The sequence below is a fragment of the Gadus chalcogrammus genome, chromosome 7 (genome assembly GCF_026213295.1).
Source record: "Gadus chalcogrammus isolate NIFS_2021 chromosome 7, NIFS_Gcha_1.0, whole genome shotgun sequence".
In the NCBI taxonomy this organism is placed as follows: Eukaryota; Metazoa; Chordata; class Actinopteri; order Gadiformes; family Gadidae; genus Gadus; species Gadus chalcogrammus.
The window spans coordinates 14868524-14891607 of record NC_079418.1 but is presented as its reverse complement, the minus strand read 5'-3'; the positions used below and the strand labels follow the sequence as shown (position 1 = coordinate 14891607).

At 49.8% G+C, this 23084-nt stretch overlaps 1 protein-coding gene across 1 annotated transcript in view; it reads left to right on the top strand.

The window, feature by feature from the left end:
• The window catches only part of LOC130385698 (ephrin type-B receptor 4a-like), a 40515-nt gene that overhangs the window by 4804 nt on the left and 12627 nt on the right, over positions 1-23084 (top strand). Inside the window, exons 2-6 of the mRNA XM_056594349.1 lie at positions 12211-12281; positions 13615-13896; positions 14718-15105; positions 19774-19926; positions 22704-23039. Of these exons, the coding sequence (XP_056450324.1) occupies positions 12211-12281; positions 13615-13896; positions 14718-15105; positions 19774-19926; positions 22704-23039 (1230 nt within the window). The remainder of the gene's footprint in view (positions 1-12210; positions 12282-13614; positions 13897-14717; positions 15106-19773; positions 19927-22703; positions 23040-23084) is intronic.

The following is a 23084-nucleotide window of genomic DNA, read 5'->3' as shown; positions in this document are numbered from 1 at the left end:
AGGGCCATGTATTTGTGTGGATGCGTTATGTTTGATGAGGATGAAAAGGGAGTCTTTAATCTGGAGGAAATGCTCTGATTCATGCACTTGCATAGACTGTGAGTGTGCGTGTGTATGTGCTCAGTTGCGCCATTAGTATTAACTTGTTGTTTGATCTATTTATTCGTAAACAACGTATTTCCAGCATATACATTTACATAGAAATGACTCAACATTTATAACCACCATGAGCCTTGCTTGTATCTATCTGCCCTACTTCTGGCATTCTGTGTTGCATGTTCAATCCAACATGCCAGCAGGGCGACATCTAAAACACCAGACTAACATTCCAGCCCCGTTGCTACAGCTCTCTGTGTGCACAGGGCTTACGGGTTCACACTGGCTTCAGAGGAGAATTGTTATGGTCCAAAAGTGGGGCATTTACTGACCGACCCTAGGCACTGCAGACGGCCCTGCTGTGATGTGTTAGGTGAACTGCACATCATCCAAGCTCCTGTCTGTAGGCCTTTCTCTGCCCTGTTGTCGTGGTCGGTGTTGTTGTTGCTGTGCGAATGTGCGATGATTCATGTGTCCTTCAGTGTCTGTGCGGCTAGACTCGTGACAGGAGTCGTCCTGGGGTGTTGCGTCCGTCTGTCTCGTGAGTAGATACGTGCTACTCAAACGTCGGAGACACCGTCGTGCATTAACGGACATATCACTTATAGCGATCTATCATTATTAACACCAAGCTTGGTAATAAGTATTAAGTCACGTCTTCTTCCCCGACACATTCATCTTTATAAGCATGTGTCGTTGTGGATCGTGCGGTGCTCATGTCCCCTGGACGCGGCTGTCAACGCGTCACGTGTTGGACGTCTCAGACCCAGGGATTTGTCCCGGTGACACCGAGCCAACCACACGGCGGGCTGAGAGTCCTCTGGCGCCTCTTCCCTTTTAGAAGTGTCAAACCTGGTGGATGGTTTATTTAGCGGCGGTCTGCGTCGATGGCTTCAAGCTGCCGGGCCTCCCCGCGCTGCTTAGTCAGATGGTTGCTCCCCACAACAGATACATCCTGCGTCCCGTCTGCCTCGCTAAGGCCCTTTGATACAAAAGCTAACTTCTGAGTAAAGAAAGCGACGTCTCCCCCCCCCCCCCCCCCCCCAACCACCCCCCCCACCTCCCCTCCTCCACCTCTCCTTCTCTTCTTTCCCAAGCTCATTTAAAATGTCTGTTTTTGTGCACCTCATGAAACATTCTACCCCAGAGTAAGAAGGTTTTGTGTGTGTGCGGGGGGATTTCAGAACACAGGACTCTCCAAAAAGAAAGGCGGAATGAGGGCATCTAATACATATTCATCTCGACGGTCCTCACAACTTCTAATTGGCTGTTGGAGCAGTTGAGACGCACTCTTGCCTCTGTGCTATTTTAACTCGCCGCGTCGGTCGGATGCTTTTCAGTTAAAGTCAACGAGTTTGAGTGTTTTGATATTAAAGCGGCACATAAAACACACAGTTATCTGGATAATGACATTGTCGTGCCACGGTAGGGGTAAGCGTCGCTGTGTCGCACAAAGGGACGGTGGAGAAGCAATTGCGCTATTAATGCTAATTGCAATAACGCTGCTTGCCTTTTATTTAGCCCATGCTTTTATTCAAAGCAACCTTTTGTTGACTACGAATAGGATCGCATGGAGCAGGAAGTGTCGAGGCGTCTCACTACCCAGCATGCCGAGAGCCAACTGCTAATACTGCTTGCATGACTACAACCACCACTAGCATGCCTATGTTAAAGATTTAGGATTGCCGATACACTGACATTCTATGTCTACCACACACGCACACGCATCCACACACATTCCACGCCTTTGTGTGCTCTCCCCAGACCCTGTCCTTGGCGGTGCACACCACAGATAAGACACTAATCCGTTGCGTGATGAATCGGGCCTGTCGGCTGTCGGTCCGTCGCGCCGCAGAAATCGAAAGACAAGATAAACACAGCGAAAAACCACAGTAGCAAAGGTGGATAGTTTAGTGTTGCTGTCCTCCTCCTCCTCATGCACCACCACCAGCACCACCAACACCCCTGCAAATCTAAATCCTTACCCGCCCAGAGGTGCTTGGAGGCTGGGGTCGGCTCACCGCACAGGTGAGCCGACCCCAGCCTCCAAGCCCTCTGGGCGGGCTGGGATAACGGAGTGGTGCCCCTGGTCATGGGGGATGTATGGGGAGGGTTGAAGGGGGGTTAAGTAAAGGATAACCCGTATCTCGTGTGGGGGGACCAGACCGCAGATATGGGAAAGGGTGTTGCACAGGTGTATGCTTTTTGCACATTCAATCATGACCGGTCTTCCAATTATTATATATATTTTATGTTGCACACAATTGAACAAAATTGCCAGACACATAACGACATGCACGCATAAATCATGGACATAAAGAGAAGGGAAAGCGAGGAAAAATTAAATGAGTACGGTTAGAAAAAATTGGTTGAATGCAGGTTATCTATGCATGTTCATGGTCTGTTCTGCATGTATGTATGCAGGCTTTTCCATAAATGATGGGTCCACGTATATGTTCTTCCTGTGCTCCAACTCCTAGTTTCTATGCTGCTCTTGTTCTACCGTTTTGAAGCTAATAGGTGTTGTATCAAACTGATGGCGCTTGGTTGGTACAGGCTAGTCGGGTTTCAACGCGTGAAAGACATGACCCGACGGTAATTAAGCTAACATAAATCGCTGGGGTGAGGGGGAAATTATTAAATTACCTCCATATTTCACGCACCTTGGCATATGGTGGTTTATAAATAAGTTTTTTCTCCCTAATATCCCTACAGAGCCTTGGGGTATTATCATTTACTAAAGTTAATAAATCATAGTTTCTCCCAAAAAAATGACTATCCAAGCCTCAATCTTGGGAGTCCTGTGTTTACAAAAACACGCCAATGTTCTCAAATGAATGATGCAGCAACCACTACATGGAAATACAATTATTATCTCCCCTTTAATGAAACCAAAACCATTATCTTACCTAATGAGCATATTTCTTCTGCTTTAGAAATACATAAGAATTATCACTATTTTGAAGCCCGCCTGAACAAAAAGTAACAGAGCATCTAATATTTTGGATATTAATATTTTTTTTACATTTTGGAATGTGTCCGGGTTAGATTAGATTAAATTAGTGATGATATGTCGCCGTGACGAAGACAGCTGTGGTACAGATGTTCACCCACCAGAGATTTTGTTAAATGTATCCAAGAAATACACACTGCAGGGAACGCACTGCACACTTCCCACCAAGTGTGTGTTCTGAAGTCAGGGAATAGCTATTACAAGTTTTATTGTGTATGCATAATAAACCAGTACTAAGATTTACCATTGGGGATATTTTGTAAATATCCCAAATACATACTTCTGTATAATCCCGTTTTATTTGATGCATTTATTGTGACAAAGCCATGTCAAGCCCGACTAAACCTGGAATAGGTTTTCATCTCATGTTTATTTTGTTCTTTATTCTTCGCACTCTGAGGTCTTTTTGAAGGTTGCGATTTGTTGCAAAACAAAGGTAACCCCCATAGACCTTCCAACTTCCCTGCATTTGTTTATTGCTATTTTATATTAATGTTGTTATTCATTTCTGAAGAGATAAAGAGAACGCTGCGGCCACCATTAGCATTTTTTTTAAGAGGGCTGAACTCTCATCATAACACATTGGTATTCATCGGCGCGTTTCAAAGAACATTTTTAATTTGGGATTCAAACAACATTCTCAGCGCGGGTTGCTTCCTGTCAACAATCGGTCCCACCTCTTCGTCACGGCTCTGGAGATAATCTATTTCCTCTCTCTTGGACGTGGTCGCCTGGCGTCGACGCAAGCGGCGTTCTGTAATTCTGTTGATTAAAAACGGGGACACGGACGATCCACTGTCCTACTGCGGGACGCACACTGCTTGTTGTGTGCCGGCATTAAGAAGCGAGGGTAAAACTCATTATGTCTAGCGAGTGATATAATGTAGCATAACAGTGGATGCTTCATCCTCCATTAACCTTAGTTTCCCATGCAAGCGGGTTAGGCCATTTATACCGACTTGATTCAATTATGTATTCGTTATCCCCCGCTTGACTAATGCACCCATCTCACCTGCTGCTCTCCCCAAATGAATCGGAGGGAGCTGCCAGATTCAGAGCCGGGCGCTGGGGGTCGTTCCCCTGACCTTGGGAGGAGCACCTTATGTATCGTGCACTTCTCCGAAAAATATCAAGTTTAAAAACTGATTGGGATTCTGAACCGTGTTGGAACGATTTTGCACAGAACCGTCCAAGGGCACCAACATGAGCACTGTTTGTGTGTGTGTGTGTGTGTGTGTGTGTGTAGCCCCTCATCCTTTTCTTCAGAATGACTGCCTTGTCGTTTGTTTCCCAGGAAATAAGTTACGGTAGATAAATACAACTATGAAGGTCATCCCACCCACTCTCCAGCTGGGGGAAGTTATGACTCCGAAGAGTGGGGTTATGCTGCTCTCTGGTCCGGTTGTCAAACTGTTTGGTTCAGCACTTTGCGGCCTCTTTGTGCTCGCATTTACAATTCCGATGGTTCTCGGCCTCCCTTAAGTGAGTCACTTGTCACTCGTGTGAAAGAGTCTGACGCCCAACGACTCAATGTAAGGATGTTGGCAGCAGGACGGGGGGGGCCGGGCGGCGGCTAAACGCAACATAACAAAGCGGTAGCCACGGTGGAGGTGTGAAGCGCTGCTCATCGTTCTCCACTCTGTCTCCGTGTTTGGCTAACTCACCGACCCCGCTAACGTCTCCAGTTCCCGCTCCGCCCTAACGGAGAGACTTCCTGCCGTCATAAAGCACCCGGGACATAAAAACCCCCATTGATATGCAAGCTTTACAGAAGAAGAAGAAGAACAAGAAGAAGAAGCACATCAACACCTTTACTCCCCCCCCCCCCCCCCCCCTCTTTCCTCACCTCTCTCCACTCCATCCAGTCACACCTTCCATTAATGGCTCACCTGTATCCACAGAGGTGGTGAGGGCCACTCCCGGTCTCAGATCAGAGGACACAGTGGGGGGAGGGGGGGGGGGGGGGGAGGGGGGGGGGGGGCTGCTCTCGCTTTGCTTGTTGTGATGAATGATGTGTGTCAGGAGAAGCCAGACGAACCCCACGCACACACGACCCCAGTATACACACAAGCATTGCACATAGTGACTCACGCACACTCGCATATACACACGGACACACTCACGCCGTAACAATCACACAAAAGCACTCACACAGTAACAATCACACAAACACAGACACAGATCCCAACCCCCCCAGCATGTACATCCTCACACGTAATCACATTCGCAACTCGCACACACAAACACACCCACACACCCACCCACCCACACACACAAACACATACACTGACGTGTACACACACACACACACACACACACACACACACACACACACACACACACACACACACACACACACACACACACACACACACACACACACACACACCGGGAGACGAGAAGGAGAAGGGCACCCCAGGAAGCGCAGGTCTATATTTTTACCAGCCACACAGACACAACTTTGTGTCAAAGACACCAAACAGTAGGGAGTGCATTGTGTTATGAGCCTCCGAGCACTCATGGCTCACGTTCCACAAACACAATGGATGACCCACGGAAATGAGTTCAAAGCTGGCGAGCAGAGAAGCGCCACAATGCCACAATGACCATCTCCCCAAATTATTATATTCTCCCCCCAGAACACTGGCAGTGATAAATAAAATTATCGTCTCCCTGTGTTGGTTATCCTATGACACTGGGATACTGACCTGTTAAAAAATGTATTGGATTTATTATTGTGTTGCTTGCTAGCTTGCTATCGGCCTTCTTGCGCTGTATATCGGTTTTGATTTTGGTTTTATATTGGGTTGCTTGCTAGCTTGCAACGTGGCTTTTTGAACTGTGCGTGTTATGTTTAGTTTGTTTATTGTATTGCGGTAGTTTGCGATGCAGCGTATTGGGCTGTGTGTTTATATATTTTATCGTGTTGCTAGCTAGCTGTGTGGCGCTGCGTTGGGTTGATTACAGGGGGAAACCGGGGGACTCATTAACGTCTGAATGGAGATACTGTGATTGCTTTGTTGTTCTTTTTGTTTGTCATTGGAAATTACAACCTAACAGGCAGATGGGGTAAACAAACACAAACGTTTACACGTGCAGGCCTTTAGCGAGATGTAGCCGCGCTGTGAAGCGGTGAATTCCTACCTACCGCTGATGCGGCTTGACACTCGATAGCAGAAATATTATGGTGATAGTGTTTTGACCTTAACTAATGGTAACCAGGTGTGTTTTGTGAGGCTATTTTCAAAGGAGAACCTCCCATCGCAACGACCGCCTCCATTTTGAAGCATAGGAGCATTGGAAGGCTAGTTAATATGTGTGTATTATGTTATTTCGGTCAGTTAAATATATATTGACATCAGGACAATGTCATTATTGGGATGCATTTTTGTGGTTGAATCTGCCACAGAGTTTCTCATGCGAGAGGTGGGATATTATGGTATATTTCCTGATTCATTGATATAGGATTCGACATTTCAGTACAACTCTCTCGAAATCCTTGCCCCAAAAAAATCCCATTATGCATTCTGATGTAAGGCCGACCAGCCCTGTAGCCTTTTCTGTCGAAAAAAGTGTCACCTTTCTTGCCTCCCCGGCCTCGTTCTCATCCATCTTCCACCTCTTTGTCCTATTTCTCAGATTCCTGTGTCCCCAGGCTCCTCTGTTCGCCTCTTCTCTCTAGGTGAAGAGGGGGTAATTGGTACTTGATTTTTTTTTTCTTTAATTAAAATGGGTTTTAATTGTGGCTGATGCTAGACATACAATTTCGTTCTATCGCACCCCAGAGTCCATAAAGAGAGTCGAGTGAGAGAATGTGGAGAACATGGAGAGTCACAAAGACAGACGTTAGCACACGGTTAGAAGGGGTTGTTCAAATCGGGTCAGTATTGTTCGGTATCTGTCAGATCTGAGGTTCGGTGATGTGAAATCAAAGCCCTGTTGCAGCATAGGCAAGAATCCATCCGCCTCAATTTGAAGGACAGGATTGAAATACTATTTTGTCCTCTGTGAGTTTAAGGGTTTCCACATTTATTGCAAATTTATCTAACCATAATCTACAGGCAAGACAGGGTGAGGGATGTGTGTAACTTAAAAGAGCAACGTTTCTTTGCCATGATTTCTTGCCACTCCGAAGCCAAATTTTCAATTTTTAAAGGTGTTGTTTTGGATAAGAAAACTGGTTAGGAATAGAGTGCTGCTTCTATTATTAAGGCTTCTTAAGAACAAGCTGAACCTTTCGCTGCTTCAAGCTGAATCTGTACCTGCTAGTAAAGAGCTGTGATGGTGTGAGGGCTAACAGACTAGGTAACATCTCAATGGACTCCTGTATGATTTTAGTTGGGACAGGCTGTGCTGATCAGTTTGTAGACTTCAAATATTTTACCAAGCTGGCTCAGAAAATTGCCCATAAGGCGAGACACACAGGAATTCATCTGAGTTGCGGTGCAGACGCTGAAAATATTTTAGAGGAAAATGGGGTTCAAATTGGTAAAATAATCTGAGTTTTTTAATGTACAGATGGAACTGCTTCTAAAAGGAACATTCTCAACTCACAGGAGGTTAAAAGAGCAGATTTATTACTGCAGTATTAAACAGGACCCTGGAGTGGTTCAGATATATAATGTTTGAGAGATATTGTGGGCTTGACTTTATTGGGCCGCTTTGCAGTATAACTGAAACCCAAGTCTAAAGATCCATGGGAATATCAAAGGAGACCTAAAGTCTGTCTTTCTTCCACTCTTCTCCACGCGGCTTTTCCGACAGTTTCCTCTAAGCGTGTGTGTGCGTGTGTGTGTGTGTGTGTGTGTGGGTGTGGGTGTGTGTGTGTCGGTGTGTGTGTGCGCGCATTTCGTCAGGGGGCTGGGTCTGCCTGGTTTGGCTTTAGGGTGAAAATAGGAGTGAAGAACGGACAAGCAGGAGAGATTAAAGAGATTCAATACATCCTCAGTGGTTTGACCCAAGACAGGACTCGATAGAGCAGGTGCTGAGGCCCTGGGTGTGAGACGGGCAAAGCCGGCTGCTGGGGGAACAGGTCATAAAGAGGCAACATGGACAGTGTATTCTGCACCAACCGCTGGGAGAACACGTCATAAGGAGGCATCATGGACAGTGTGTTCTAGGGAGGAGGAGGTACGGTGTCAGTTGGGAGTAGAACTCACTGACGATCAGTTTTGATGTGTGTTTGTCACAACAACATTTGTCGTGTCGTTTTTTTATGATGATTTTTCGGGATTTTATGTAAGACGTTGACTTCAATATCATTTTATTGTTTACCAAGTTACAAATGTGCAATATGTATATTATATTATGAACTATATTAAAGATAAGTATGTCCACTGTTTTAAATTAGAGAATTATATCTAGTTCTAGGGTATCGTTTTCGATAGCAGCTTAAGCGTGTCTGCGAACCACGTAGAAAACGAGAATTGAACGCATTTGAAAAAATGGTCGGACGGAAAGACATTTTTCCATGTTGAAAAGGAATAAAACCCGTGCGTTGGTCCCCGTCTGCGACTCAGACGGGGGGTTCTGGTATCTCGTGACCCGAGGTAATGAAGATAAACGTGCTACGCTGGGACGACTCGCTGCAGCCCCCGCGCCACAGATCTGCTTCCAACCCAGAGAGCAGAACTTGGCCGGCGAAAGCGGCCTCCAGAACCGACTCCCAGATTATTTTATTTATCATAGTCACATGCACATCATACATGCATGTGGTTGGGCGTAACGCGGAGCCCCGGGCCACTCGGCTTGAACTCAATTACAGTTTCCATCCGCGCTGCGCTCTCTCCTGGCTCCTCCGCCGGGCTCGCAGGCCAAAAACAAGTCCTTCTGCCGGGTGGATAAGGACTATTGTGCTGTAATCACCCCGCATGTGTCGGTTTGGGGCGTCAAATCGGGCCCAAAGACGCCTTTCGCCATTGTCTTTACGTTACAATTTATCTGGGGTCATTTATTTTCCAGTGGTGGCAGAATGTGGGTGGATGAATGTGAGAGGGAAATGCTGGCTCTGTCCGTGGCAGGCTGGGGGCACAGGGAGAGAAAGGCCCAGCATGCATCTGGTTCGATGGAAATACTCATGCTTTCATGAGGTCACTCCCTCATAGTTTCTCCCTCTCCCTGTTTCGTTGGGTCACTGTCATCTAGTCACTCTCTCATGCAGTTTACATGCTTTCACCCCCTCATGCATTCACCCTCTGAGCGGTGTAACCCTCTCGAGCATTCACCCTTTCATGCATTACCCTCTCATGGAGTCACCCTTTCATGGAGACACCCTTTCATGTAGTCACCCTCTCATGTAGTCACCCTCTCATGTAGTCACCCTCTCATGTAGTCACCCTCTCATGTAGTCACCCTTTCATGGAGACACCCTTTCATGCAGTCACCCTTTCATGGAGACACCCTTTCATGCAGTCACCCTTTCATGGAGACACCCTTTCATGCAGTCACCCTTTCATGCAGTCACCCTTCCATGGAGACACCCTTTCATGTAGTCACCCTTCCATGGAGACACCCTTTCATGTAGTCACCCTTTCATGCAGTCACCCTTCCATGGAGACACCCTTTCATGTAGTCACCCTTTCATGCAGTCACCCTTCCATGGAGACACCCTTTCATGCAGTCACCCTTCCATGGAGACACCCTTTCATGTAGTCACCCTTTCATGCAGTCACCCTTCCATGGAGACACCCTTTCATGGAGTCACCCTTCCATGGAGACACCCTTTCATGTAGTCACCCTTTCATGGAGACACCCTTTCATGCAGTCACCCTCTCACGGATTTGCCTTCCCAGGCAGTCACCCTCCCATGCAGCCACCCTCCCATGCAGTCAGCCTCTCTGCGGAGCACCAAGCCTCATTTAGCGTAATTATAGAGTGATGGTAAACAGTGATTACTATTCTTGGGTGGCGGGGAGTTTTCCTTGGGCTGCTCAGAACCAGCTCATGCTGCCACGGCAGGTGTGTGGAGGGTGGGAAGAGAGGAAGAGAGGAAGAGAGCGACGAAGTGAGCCAACTCGAGGCTTAAATGATCACCGGCGAGGTCGGTCTCTCACTTATGGAAGATGTGCTTCAGTGGTAAATCACAGAGCAGGTAAATTACAGCTCAGCTCTGTTTTTGGGGGCATATAAAAAACCTGGGTATGAAGTGTGTTGGCCATGCACCTGGCTCTTATTTTGAAGCCCCTCGTGTTGCTCTCTTTGAGGGCGATGGTGTGTTGCGGTTCTCTTTGCCCTTATTCATTCATCACAAGCGACAACGAACGGTGAATTAGGCCGATACGAGGGCTGAGAGGGGGAGGAGGGGAGGGTGGGGGGTGGGGTCAAGGCCGGGGAAGGGTTGGATCCCGGGTAAAAATGGGTTCGGAACTGAAGGGGTTCCACCTTGTGGTGACAGCCCCGTGCCCTTCAGCTGCTTCGCGGGGTCGGAGCAAAGTCTTCCGCAAAGAAAAACTAAAGAAAGTCTAACAGGCGAGTGCAGAGGAGACTCTGGCCTGCATTACAGAAGACCTGGTGCTCATCTAACACAACCCCTTTCGCTCGACTGTAAACACGTCAGCTTGTAGCTCGGTTCGAGTCGGGCTCCTCGGGGACGCATCCTGTCCAGAGATCTAGGGGAGGCCCGTCCTACATGTCCTACTACATGATCTACACAGCAGAACCGCCCGTCTGTGATTAACAAAGTACCATCTTATCATCTGCATTTCGTTGCCTGAATCCAACGCAGAATGAATAATAGTCGTATTGTAGCATCGCCTCGTCGTTCCGAGTTAAGTCTCCCTTAAGCCTTACCTGTCAACCATTGTCCTTCACTGCTTCTTTTGTTTTGTATTTGGTATGACTCTAGGGAGACATGTCTGTTTCTGCCCTCTGCAGTCATAACACACAGGCGGGGATTTGCGGTGCTGGCGTGCTGTTTGTACAGCCCTAAAGAGTTAAAAGGGAGAAGAGAGGCCATAACAAGAATCCATTTGATGTAAACCCTAAACGGCGCAATAAAGTGTCTGTCGAGCATGCCGACACAGTTCCTCCATGAGGTTGTTTTTTCTCTGAGTTTTCCCTCTTTTGTCCGTTTGCCATGAGGCCGTCTAGACGTTGTTCGTCACGACCTGTACTTTGTCGACGTCCAGGAGAAACTCCAGTAATGGCTGTCGGTCAGCGTGGCGACTGATCTGGTGCTTGAGACGCCCGGAGCTAATGATTGTGCAGAAGGTCAAGATAGCGTTGCACTGAGCGAGATACAAGCGCTCCAGTAGACATGGGCTGTTGTTTTTTTTAATAGCTTGCCTGTGACGTTTTGCATTGTTTCAAAAATATGCATCGCCCGTGTGCACGGAACTATCCAGAATCCTGATGAGAAGAACGGCAGCTGCTGATAGTGAGCTGTCCGCCTGCCCTTTAAAAGATTACACACAAAATCAATTCAGTAGCAATCACGGCTCATGTCGGAGCGAGAGCTTAAACGCTTATTTTGTTGTCTCAGTGTGTGGGTGTTTGTGTTTGTGTGTATGTGATTGTGCGTCTGTGTTTGGTTTGTGTGTGTACATGAGTGTCAACAAAAGAGACACTCCGGCACACGCGTGCGCATGGATGTGCGCGTCCTTGTGTGAGCAAGTGTGGCATTTATTGTTGATTAGCTTGATAGATTTTCTTTCCTTCTTGTTCCCAAGTCAGTAGGACTGAGGCTCTACGACGTAGATGTCCGTGTGTCATTGTATACATATTTACAAATAGGTCCAGACCTGATACCTGAGACTCTTCATGACAATCTGGAACTATGAATGTATTTGGATGGATACTATTTGTACATCTGATTCTGAATGTATTTGAATACACTTCATGCATACCTTAAAGTATGTGTGTGTATTTTGTACACACTTGGCCATGTGTATACCTAATTGTGTGTGTGTGTGTGTGTGTGTGTGTGTGTGTGTGTGTGTGTGTGTGTGTGTGTGTGTGTGTGTGTGTGTGTGTGTGTGTGTGTGTGTGTGTGTGTGTGTGTGTGTGTGTGTGTGTGTGTGGACATACAATGTATAAACGTAATACTTTGTGTGTGTATTTGTCCACACTATGCGTATACCTAATACTATGTGTGCGTTTCACAGAGATTCTGATGAACACGAAGGCAGAAACGTCAGACCTCCGATGGACCATTTACCCGCGCACCAAACCTGAGGTATGAGCACGAATCCCTGGTGCATGCTGGCTGTGCTGCTTGGGTTCGATGAGCAAGGCACCTCACCCCTAACTCCTCCAATGTAGCGGTGGTTGGTGTGTGGGTGTGTGTGTGTGTGTGTGTGTGTGTGTGTGTGTGTGTGTGTGTGTGTGTGTGTGTGTGTGTGTGTGTGTGTGTGTGTGTGTGTGTGTGTGTGTGTGTGTGTGTGCGTTCCTGCGTGTTTGGATGTGTGCTGGGGAATGTGTGTGTTCTGCATGTGTGGGTCTGGAAGTGTACGAGTGTGTTTCATATGAAGGCTAACATTTAGGGGGCGAACCGGGCGGTGGGGGAGTAAGGACACATCACATTAAACCTGCCACAGCGCACATCCGCCTCCCCCAATTACGTTGTGAGTTATGCGACGGAAAACACTTTGATAATCCCCCCAAAGCGCCCCGGCAGACATTTAATAATGCCACTTTTTTTTTCACCAGCCGTTCTCCTCAAAGGGCTAATTTGGTATTCTCAGCAGGGTGTCCCAGTGTGTGACTTTAACCAAAATGTCAAACAGAACCGGAAAAGACCAGCGTCAAACTTTCCTGTTTCACCTGACATCAACTGTCGGGTGTTGTGGGTGCGAGCAGCGCGGTGTTTGAGGCGTGCCAGCGGAGCTGTGCTACGAGGCTCCCGTCGCTACTCCGGGGTAGCTAGCTGCTCCGTCGCGTCCCTACTTTTAGCAGAAAATGAAGAGTGACGGTTTTCTTATTAAATTAAAGCCCTGTGATTTTAGCGGCCACATTACTTATAAATGCCACTTTTCCGCTTGTTTATTTAAAGGCTCTCTGGGCGGCGTTCAGCTTTGTTAAAAGATATTTGAAGAGACGACTCGTACGACCGTTGTGTGTCCAGTGGTCGTTTCTACTTGTGGAAACTGGGAACGTGTACTCCCAGTAAAAAACACATCTGGGAATCGCTTTACAACCCGGGTTTAAATATGAGCCGGAGTCACATTTCCTCCCATCTCGAGTCTTGAGCCCTGACGAGCTCTGGTATTCGCTGAAATATGAAATTGCAATCAATAGTATCGTGTGAATTACCAAAACTCATCAACCATGCCTGTTGATGAATGGAATGCTTCGGTTTGGCTATTCGCTGGCGTCAGTTGGTCCTGATTGACGGTCAGCCTCTCTGTTGTTCTTCTGCGATGGGCCTCGGGTCCGTCGGTTGTAAATGTAGCATCGGTTCTGGTTTGGTCAGTGGTCCACCTGTCATTGGCGCTCTCGTGACTTGACAAAAGGACTGCGTTCAACGTTCAGCGTGTTCAATGTTGTGATCGCCCCCCCCCCCCCCCCAGTGGGAGCAGCTCAGCGGCCTGGACGAGGAGAACAACAGCGTGCGGACCTACGAGATCTGCCAGGTGGACAGCGCGTCCAGCCACTGGCTGCGCAGCGGGCTGATCCTGCGGCGCGGCGCGTCCCAGGCCTACGTGGAGCTGACCTTCACCATGATGGAGTGCTCCTCGCACACCACCCACCACCGCAGCTGCAAGGAGACCTTCAACCTCTACTACTACCAGGCCGACTCCAACGAGGCCACGGACACGCACCCGCCGTGGATGGAGAACCCCTACACCAAGGTACGCGCTCGTACATTGTAGTACGCGCTCGTACATTGTAGTACGCGGGCGTACATTGTAGTACGCGGGAGTACATTGTAGTACGTGGCCGTATGAGGTCAGCCCCGCCCCGAGTGGGAAGAGAACCCTCTTTTATTGTCACCGAATTAAGACCTTAGAATTTTGATTAATTTGTATATTAGATGAGTATATTCATTAATTGAGTATATTAGTATTACTATTTATTTTAAGTAAGTGGTGAGAGTAACTTCTACTGCATTTCCCCTCGAGTGATTAATGGAGTGCTTGGTTAGCCTACTTACTTACACTGAGGTACAGTGTTGTATTGACCCAACTCTTTGGATGGCATTACAACCGCTTTGTTATGAACTTTTGCCTGTCGTCGCTTCATAGTAGTGTAGTTTTTGCGTCATCATTATCACCAAGAGTTTCCCCCTCCGGGATTAAGAGAAGGATCTTATTTCTTAACTTCGTTATGAGCAGGTCTCTCTGGGGTCTAGAGTCGGCCGTACTGCCCCCACTCTACCACCTGCCTCTCTGTTTAAAACCGTACTACTTACTCAACACACACACACACACACACACACACACACACACACACACACACACACACACACACACACACACACACACACACACACACACACACACACACACACACACACACACACCGCCCCCCCCCCCACCCAACCAACCAAACATTACATAGGCATGTCGGTGCGCCATTGTTTCCCGGCGTGATCCTAATCTCCGGGCGGTGGATCCTGGCCTGACCGTGTGCGCTCGTCGTCCTCCCCCCCCCCCCCCCCCCCCCCCTCTAGGTGGACACGGTGGCCGCCGACTTCCTGCTGCGGAAGGGCGGGGAGCAGAAGTTCAACGTGAAGACGCTGCGCCTCGGGCCGCTCTCCATGCAGGGCTTCTACCTGGCCTTCCAGGCGCAGGGCGCCTGCATGGCGCTGCTGTCGGTGCGCGTCTTCTTCAAGAAGTGCCCGTCCATGGTCAGCGCGCTGTCCTCCTTCCCCGAGACGGTGCCCCGCACCCTGGTGCAGGAGGCCCAGGGCGTGTGCGTGGCGGACGCCGCCCAGCAGGGCCGGCCGCGGCCCCCCAAGCTCTTCTGCGGCGAGGACGGCCAGTGGGTGGGGCAGCCCACCACCTCCTGCGCCTGCCTGCCCGGCTTCGAGGCGGCGGACGGGAGCACCGTCTGCAACAGTGAGTAGGGGCGAGAGACCTAGGGATGGAGGGAGGGAGGGAGAGAGAGAGAGAGAGAGAGAGAGAGAGAGAGAGGGGGATACACACACACACACACACACACACACACACACACACACACACACACACACACACACACACACACACACACACACACACACACAAGGTCTGGGGGGGTCATAGATTGATTGAGATTGTGTGCAGCCCTCCGTGATGTAACCGTCTCCCGTCTCTCTTAATGATGATACATTTATAAATGTTATTCATCCACTCTTTTCCACACACTCGGAGACAAGGCCATAAAATACGGGACAAAAAAACAAACATCAATCAATTACAAAGTCCCATCCAAACATTTGATGCCGTGGAGAGATAGTAGAGTTACACGCGATCAGAAAAAAACGGTGGGATAAGACCCCCTTGTAGTGATGTCACCGTCACCCATCCATCTTAATGGAGGTGAACTTTATAAACCCCGTGGGATTCGACGTCTCCACCTGGGAAACCGCCTTCGCAGACGGGAGAGCTGGTTCTTTTCCAGTTCAATTTTTGGTGGGGAGCCACACATGACTACACACACACACACACATATACACGCACGCGCGCACGCACGCGCACACACACACACACACACACACACACACACACACACACACACACACACACACACACACACACACACACACACACACACACACACACACACACACACACACACACACACACACACTTGGATGTTAATACAGCCACACCCGCCAGGCACTCAGAGCCGAGGGACTCCACAGAGAAACAATGGAAGGGCTTGCGGGGGGGGGGGGGGGGGGGGGGGGGGGGGGCACTCGGGGCCCTCCCAGTACAGGAGGAAACACGAAACCAAAGGAAGTTAATGAGGCGAGGGACTGGCCCGGGCCTCCGAGGGGTACGGAAAGGGATCAGGTTAGGGTCAGAGGTCAAGATCCAACCGGGGCAGGCGGGGGGGGGGGGGGGGCAGCTGGGGTTCAAATCCTGAGAGGATTTTATGAGTTGTTGTTGTTGTTTTTTCTAAGCGACGTGCTTAACGGCAGGTGGGAGGAGAGGGAGAGGATAGGTAGAGCGGGCCGGCGATGTGGAGACGGTAAACAGGTTTATGACGTGGGGAACATCAAAGCAGAGCGGGAAATAAAGAGAGAGAGAGAGGGAGCGGCGAGGGAGGAGGCTCTGAGGAATTGGGGAGTTTAATTAGCGCTCATTTTTAGAAAGAGACGGAATTCTAATTAGAGAAAACAACAGCTACTCAATCCGAGTTGGAGAAAGTTATTGTGTGTGTTGTGGAGGTGGTGGGGGTCGAACCTGACGCGGGGGGTGTCCATATGGAGCGCGTGTTCCACATGTGGTTCTGCTGCCGGGGAACATTCTAGTGCAGTTTGGAGTGACCTTAAGCTTGAAGGAACCGTGAAGGAAGAATTCAAGGGTTCATTTGGGAATGGTAGGACAACACAACACGCTAGGTTTTAGTGATAAATAACATTTTTTTTTCCTTTTTTGTTTATGTCTACGACGTTGATTTCAGTGTCTGTTACCCCTTTTATCTCAGTATGGCATTAGATCTTCCGAGAAAGCAGTGTTATATAAGCGTGATGTAGACAGCCAAGTCCTTTGAAGAACATGTCAATCTATATATAATGGCTCTGAGACTGTCGGAAGTGTGTAGTCATGTGTGTAACGTGTGGTGTGGTGTGTGTGTGTGTGTGTGTAGCGGCTGGGTATTGCTCCCATGAGTCATCATAACAAGAGGATAAGAAAGTGATTACGTTTTGATTTAAAAGGTGTACAAATTCCCCCAGCTGCTCAGACCGAAGGCATCAGGCATCCAATTTGAACGGTTGAAGAGTGAATATCAACAACTGTCACAAAACACAAAGGGTGTCCCTGCCGTTGCCCACAATGTTATTTTCTGTGCAGGCTTACAAGAGGATGAATTTAAATATTCGCGCAGGTCAATTGTACAAGTAAGCGTTCTATACCAGAAGCAAATAACCGAAACAAATAAGGAACACAGAAGATTGAAAAACTCTTCGGGGCCGACGAGTCGACGACAAAGGAATATTGCCCTTGGTGTCTGGGGGCCTGCGGGGGCCCTCTCTGACCACAGGGTCCGGCCCCACTCCCGGAGTCTTTCAATCCCAGGCGGGACTAGAGAGCAATCGGTCTGCCAAGCGGCCCCCGGGAGAGAAGAGAGGAATGAATCAGCGGGCCCCGTGGTGCTGGATGTCTCCTGGGGGCGCCGCCGGTTCCCCCGCGGGCCCCTGAGAACATCTTGTGTGGAACGGCCGTGCGTGGCGTCGCCATAGCGAGAGTGTTCTGCCTGTCAGTCAACGTCAGTCACCGGGATGGACATGGTGTTGTTATCGGCTTTATCAGCCACAGCCAGCCGACAGGGGGTTGGTCAGACCCGATAGGACGGAAATACCAAACCTCAACACGCGCCATCGTGGCCACTTGTGTTACGCTTTTTGATTCGAAGTGCGGCAGTGAGTTTTGAATCGGAATCTGTATTTTGAAATGATCAATACAATGACGGATTGTTTAGACGTCAAACAGGTTTTATCAATATGACGCATTAAACATTGATTTCAAAGTAGAACGTAGGAGACATTATATTTCTCAATGCCGAACGTCCTACTGGGCACAATTTTACAGGGGAGGCATTCGAAACCGCTGCTTTTTGTTATAAAACTTGAAGATAAACCCAACCATTTCCAGCGTCGAGACGTTTGGAATGCATTCATCAAAATGAGGGCTGAAGTGTTTGCCGGTTTTGTTTGTTGTTTGGCAACCGGGGTACTGCAGATAAGCCGTGCACCAGTACATCTAGCTTAAGAGAAGAGAGAGAGAGAGGGGAGGGAGAGAGAGAAGACAGGTGTCATTCTGATGCTAAAGGGATTGCAGGCCAGACATTCTTCAGCTGGTATCGAGTCAAAGGAGCGAGATGAAAAGCAGGGCTGAGATTCTCCTGGGAGTGACTGGGGATGCAGAGGTTGCAGAGGTGGTGAGGGGAGGGGGAGGGGGGGGGGGGAGGGGGGGAGGGGGGGGGGGGGGGGGGGGGCGCTCTCAAAAGGCTTTAAAGGCCTTGAATTCACTCTGCCGGTGCCCCCACACCCCCTAACCCTTCACACTCAGAAGTGTTGGGAAGGCAGTGGTCCTCGAGCGAGATGCAGCCGGCGGCCAGAGAGAGAGAGAGAGAGAGAGAGAGAGAGAGAGAGAGAGAGAGAGAGAGAGAGAGAGAGAGAGAGAGAGAGAGAGAGAGAGAGAGAGAGAGAGAGAGAGAGAGAGAGAGAGAGAGAGAGAGAGAGAGAGAGAGAGAGAGAGAGAGAGAGAGAGAGAGAGAGAGAGAGAGAGAGAGAGAGAGAGAGAGAGAGAGAGGGGAGTTGTCAGCCTGCTGAAGAACACGCTCGGTTATAGCGGATGAGTGAAGTAGTCGTTGCAGGAGTAGTAGTTAAGGAAGGGCATTCCAACCTCGCGTTTTTGCCTCGTTTATTTTCTAGTAGAGCATCTAGCAGCGAGGAAAAAGTAAAGTTAATATTATTCCGTGAGAAGATCTCAAGAATAAACTCCCATCAACAAAATGGAAAATGCTGCATAGTATCCAATCTTATTTGCAAAACCACTTCTGCCTCCACCTATATATGTATATACTTCTTTTTTGATGCGTGTTCCAACTTCAGATACGTCTGAAGGAACTGCATGAGCAGTTAAATCGCCCTTATCGAGCCGCTGCAGACCTGGGCGCTGCGGCTGGCTGTACGCGCACGCTGGAACCCTAAATACAGTGGCGGAGGCAGACTGAAGCAGAGTCATTTACTGCTCCACAGGGTCTATTAATAAAATATCAGCACTATAGAGTTAGAAATATGCAGAAAATAATACATCCCTTCCCCTTTGAATCATTTGCATAATCATAATTAAAACTGGGGTTTTAAGGCAATCAACGAAGGGGGGCTGAACAGAAAAGATGAGGTGGAACGCAGTGGCTAATGTGTGTGCCTTTTCCGTTGTGTACACTGGGAGGGGAATCGACACCGTGAGACGCTTACGTAAGGGGCTTGAATAATCGAGGTGTTTAAATATATCCGCTAGCTCGTCTACCTCAGGGTAACATTGGGCCCCGTTAGTGTAAATGGGTTTAAAACTGAGCTCTGCTCGTGTCCTCTCGGTAGTCGGCCGCCTAGCCGGTGGGATTCAACGTCTTAACTCACTTACTTCCAAATGATTATTTAATCTATCCGGCGCACCGATCCTCCGATTCGGAATTCCTCGTAGATGAGCGTACACTTAGTAAACACAGATGACTTGGCTGAGCGATGGTCGACTCGTTTTAGGCCTTTGGTGTGAGCGTTGAACACTGTTTCCCTGTTCCTCGCCCCGGGGGGGGGTATGAGACGTCTCTCATAGTGTTATCTGGCGCAGGGCCGCCCTATTGTGTTTGGCGCTATCTGTTACCGTTCTTCTTACTGTGGCCGTACTTCATCATGCTTCGCACTCGGCCACACACATTCTCAAAGGTGTGATGTACATTTTGCAAGAATCTTTGTCAACAAAGTTCCCTCTCCAGTGCGCGTCGTTGCGCTTCTCCCACCCACTAACGACGGCGATGTGTGTGTCCCCCCCCCCCCCCCCCCCTCCCATCAGGGTGTCCCGTGGGCCAGTTCAAGGCGGGTCTGGAAGGCCAGTGCACGGGCTGCCCCGGCTACAGCCACGCCGCCGGCATCGGCTCCACCGTGTGCGCGTGTCGCCCCGGCTACCTGCGCGCCGAGTCGGACGCCCCCAACTCGCCGTGCACCCGTAAGTACCCAAGATGCACTGCTTTCAAATGGAACACGGTTCAATCGTTTTCTGACCGTCGAGGACTGTGGACACTTTGTGTACTCATCACGTACACACTCTTTCCTTGACACACATTTCAATATTGACTTTTAAGGCTGGATGTTGAGAAGCAACCATAAGTATGTGGGATCTCAATTTAAATACTTTGTGAGGATAGCAGGCTTTTCAGGCCCGCATTAGATTAGCTCTGTGTGTGTTTCCCCCGTGCTCCTGTTAGCCTAGCCAACCTTTGTTTTTACGACTGCTGACTCCATTTCTTTTCTTGTGTTCCTCTGGTGTTAGCTAGCTAACCCCCCCCCCCCGCAACCCCCCCCCCCCCCCCTCCCTCCACCAGCCTGCTTCCTGCTTTGTGCTCTTTGTCCTGTTGGTGCTGACCATTGATATGCGTTCCTTTTGTGCTGGGGAGGGGGGGGGGGGGGGGGTGGGCTGTGAGGGTGGGAGGGGTGGGGGTTTCACTCAAATGTGAGGCAGCCATTATCGTCAGAAGTGACACCTCAATGTGGATTGAGGAATTTCAATTCACAAGCTCCCATGTTTGAAGTGTGAATAGGAAGGACTTTTTTAATTAGCCCAGTCTTTCAGAGCAGCCACACAAAACGATTTTTAGAAACAATGTAGTGGAGGGGGAAAAAAATAACGGGCTCACGCTGCTTTTTCTATTTCCCTGGCAAGCAGGTGTGAAACACATGCCAAACAGTACATCCACCGCCGCCGCCACCGCTCCGGTAACGAGACAGATTCTGTCTCAATCAGGTCCAGCGCCATTCAGCAAATCCACCGCGCCGACCCAGTCATTAATCCATCAATCCCACATCTTATTTCAATTGTAATCTCTCGGCGTTCTACCCTCCGTTCACTTGTCAACGTGAAGTAAAAAACCCACTTCATTAACATTCCTTCCCTGAAGATTTTATTTTTTTTAATATTCCCTCCCTGAAGAAGGTTTAAAAAAGAAATAAAGAAAACTCAACAAAGGCTTTAGTTTGTCGACCCGTGGCGACGTCAGAACGTGTCTGCGAACGCCACGAGTCCCCCGACCCGTCGAAGTCAGAGCGCGTCTGCTCTCTGAAGTCCCCCCCCCCCCCCTCATGCCTTCGCCTCCAAAGAGAACATTGCTGTTGGCACTTTAAGTCTCCGTTGCGGGGCTTTTCGACAAGACCCTTTGCCAATTCAGTCACGCCGGCTGCCTCAAATCTCGGAGCTCGGGAGAGGAACGTCGCTCCTCTTCTTCCTCGGTCGCCCGCGATCGTTATCGCCGCCGCCGACGAGTGTAATTGATGCTGCAATTTCTTCTTGTCACAGTTGTTATTTCCCCCCCCATGCTGTGCCTTTAAGCCTAGCGGAGGAGTCTGTCGCTCTTGTCGTAATTAAGATTTGTGGTGGCGGTGTAACTCTGCGCGGTGGCGGCGGCGTCGGTGGCGGGCAGCCGGTAAACAGAAAGCGTACACGCGCTGCCGCCGTGAAATTGGCCCGCTGATATATTTCCCTGTACGGCTCGTGCGCCAAACGGGGCGGAGATGTGTTTTTAATTCACTCAATATCTGCCGGAGATATCTCCAGACAGTCCACGCTGGGTCTGAAGCGATGGGGAGGGGGGGAGAGGGGGGGGGGGGGGGGGGGGGGGGGGCTGCTCAAACGCGCCGTGGCAGCAGATGCTGGTGTCCTCCGACGCGCTTCAGATCCCCCCCCCCCCCTCAGCTCCTGCCTCTCCTCCTGTTGATCACCACGTCGTCCGTGGCTGTTATGAATCAATACACAGCCTTCACAGGCAGCAGCGAAACCCGGTTAAGAATAGAATAACCCGGTTACGCTCCCCGGTTTGAGGGATTTACACACCGCCTCGTCGTGTTTACGCGGACGCCAACCTAACCTGTTTATTCAACGGGTCTTCCATGGCGGGTCAATCCGATTGATGAATGATAACACAGAGACAGGTCGTCAAGGAGCCGGTCGATTTTAAGCCTCTGACACACTGGGCAACGCTTAAAGACGGGATGGGCCTTGGCGGTACACACTACACCGCTGGTCTTGGCGATTAGTCCTGCCTGTCCACGGAGGTCAGGGGTCGGGCGACCGGGAACATGTGGTCCGCACGTGAGCGCTGTAGTTGCTCGCCAGGTCAGGCAGGAACACGTCCGTACACGCGGAACCGGGATGAGCTACTCGGGCCAGGATGACCTCATTGGCGTTCATATTAATAAACAAAGTAGATTTGTTTATTGCAGTATATGTTGCCTTTCATATGGGATTCATTATATTCCTTCCCGGGGTACGCTCGCCTTAACCGCCGTTATGCAGGGATTATTCCAAAGACGTCAGAGTCACAGAAGAAACGGACCGATGGAATGAACTGTACAATATGGAATATGGCTGAATCCAAACCTCTCTCATGAAGTGTTCAGCCATTCCTACTAACGAACGCTCCGAGCTATGTCTCAAGCCTGCTTTTGTTCGGGTTTAGACAGTGAAAACAGAAACAGGTCATTAAGGATCAGGTAGGGGTTAGACGGTGAATACAGAGACCGGTTAAAGAGCACAAAAACAGATCATGGAGGTCAAGGACGTTTTCAGACCCTCACGTGTGTGTGTGTGTGTGTGTGTGTGTGTGTGTGTGTGTGTGTGTGTGTGTGTGTGTGTGTGTGTGTGTGTGTGTGTGTGTGTGTGTGTGTGTGTGTGTGTGTGTGTGTGTGTGTGTGTGTGTGTGTGTGTGTGTGTGTGCCCCCTCCCCCACCCAGGCCCCCCTTCGGCGCCGCGCGGCATCGTGCCCCGGGTCAACGAGACCACCCTGACGCTGGAGTGGAACGAGCCCCTGGACAGCGGCGGGCGCAGCGACCTCAGCTACGCCGTGCGCTGCTCCATGTGCGGCGTGCGGCGCGGCCAGTGCGCGCCCTGCGGCGACAGCGTCAGCTACCGGCCCGCCCAGCTGGGGCTGGTGGGCCGGCGGGCCGAGGTGTGGGGGCTGCTGCCCCACACCACCTACACCTTCTCCATCGACGCGCTGAGCGGCGTGTCGGCCCTCAGTGGCAAGGCGCCGGCCTGGGACAGCATCAACATCACCACCAACCACGACGGTGAGCGGGGCTGGGGTTAGACAGTGAGTACAGGGACGGGTCACC